The sequence below is a fragment of the Oryzias melastigma genome, linkage group LG10 (assembly GCF_002922805.2).
Source record: "Oryzias melastigma strain HK-1 linkage group LG10, ASM292280v2, whole genome shotgun sequence".
Lineage (NCBI taxonomy): Eukaryota > Metazoa > Chordata > Actinopteri > Beloniformes > Adrianichthyidae > Oryzias > Oryzias melastigma.
The window spans coordinates 19,273,300-19,274,240 of record NC_050521.1 but is presented as its reverse complement, the minus strand read 5'-3'; the positions used below and the strand labels follow the sequence as shown (position 1 = coordinate 19,274,240).

Below are 941 nucleotides of genomic sequence, written 5' to 3'. Positions count from 1 at the left end.
GACTATTCATTTTATTGTTTTTTAAATTGATGCTAAATGCTTCTTTGCAGGGATTACTAGGATGGAGTTACTACTTGATAATGCTACCCTTCAGATTTACATATTACACACTCCTGGACATATTCAGGTAAATGAAGCACATTCGCTTAAGAATACTTTTGCTGATTTATGCATTTGATTTTCACTCGTGTGTTTTCTCTGTTCTTCAGGTTTGCCCTACGGTTCATTAGGCCAGATCCTCGTGGTCGCGTCACAGACCCTGTTGGAGATGTCGTTTCTTTTATTCAAAGTTTTGAAGAGAAGTATGGCCGGTCACATCCTGTGTTTTACCAGGGGACATACAGCCAGGTGAAATTATAGTTGGAGAGAATAGAAACTGACAGGTAGAATAATGTAGAAACTGAGCAAATTTGTGATGTCTGGTTTTTTGTTTTTTTTTGTTTGTTTGTTTAGGCACTGAATGATGCCAAACGGGAACTTCGCTACCTGTTGGTGTATCTTCATGGAGATGACCATCAAGACACAGACGAGTTCTGCCGGTATAGTATTTGTTTTTGTGGCATCTCTATCTAGGCTTCTCAATATATAGAACTGGTATGCATTCAAAGGCTGTTGATATACCAATGCATAGGGCTTTGACGAGTATAATATTCAGATATTTTGTATGAATGAATAATTGTGACGTCTGAGATTGTTGATTTGTGGTCTTTATAAATCTAATAGAGTGTAGTTAAATTACGCTTAAAATAATGTAGTTATTGCTCTAAAATGCAGAATAGTGTTGGATTTTTAGTACATAGAAGAAACAAACTCAATGTGCAACTGTCAAATATCAGAGAAAAGTGTCAGTAAAGGTTCTTATTTCTGCATTGATGTAAATTAAAAAAAAAGAGACAGAAATTCAGATTAACGTACTTAAGTAAGTTTTGAAAATTAATTTG

General features: G+C 35.1%; 1 protein-coding gene across 2 annotated transcripts in view; it reads left to right on the top strand.

Moving 5' to 3' along the window:
* The window catches only part of faf2 (Fas associated factor family member 2), a 6,460-nt gene that overhangs the window by 2,064 nt on the left and 3,455 nt on the right, over positions 1-941 (top strand). For both annotated transcript variants that reach the window (XM_024283267.2, XM_036213849.1), the window contains exons 4-6: positions 51-127; positions 210-348; positions 454-539. In XM_024283267.2, the coding sequence (XP_024139035.1) occupies positions 51-127; positions 210-348; positions 454-539 (302 nt within the window). The remainder of the gene's footprint in view (positions 1-50; positions 128-209; positions 349-453; positions 540-941) is intronic.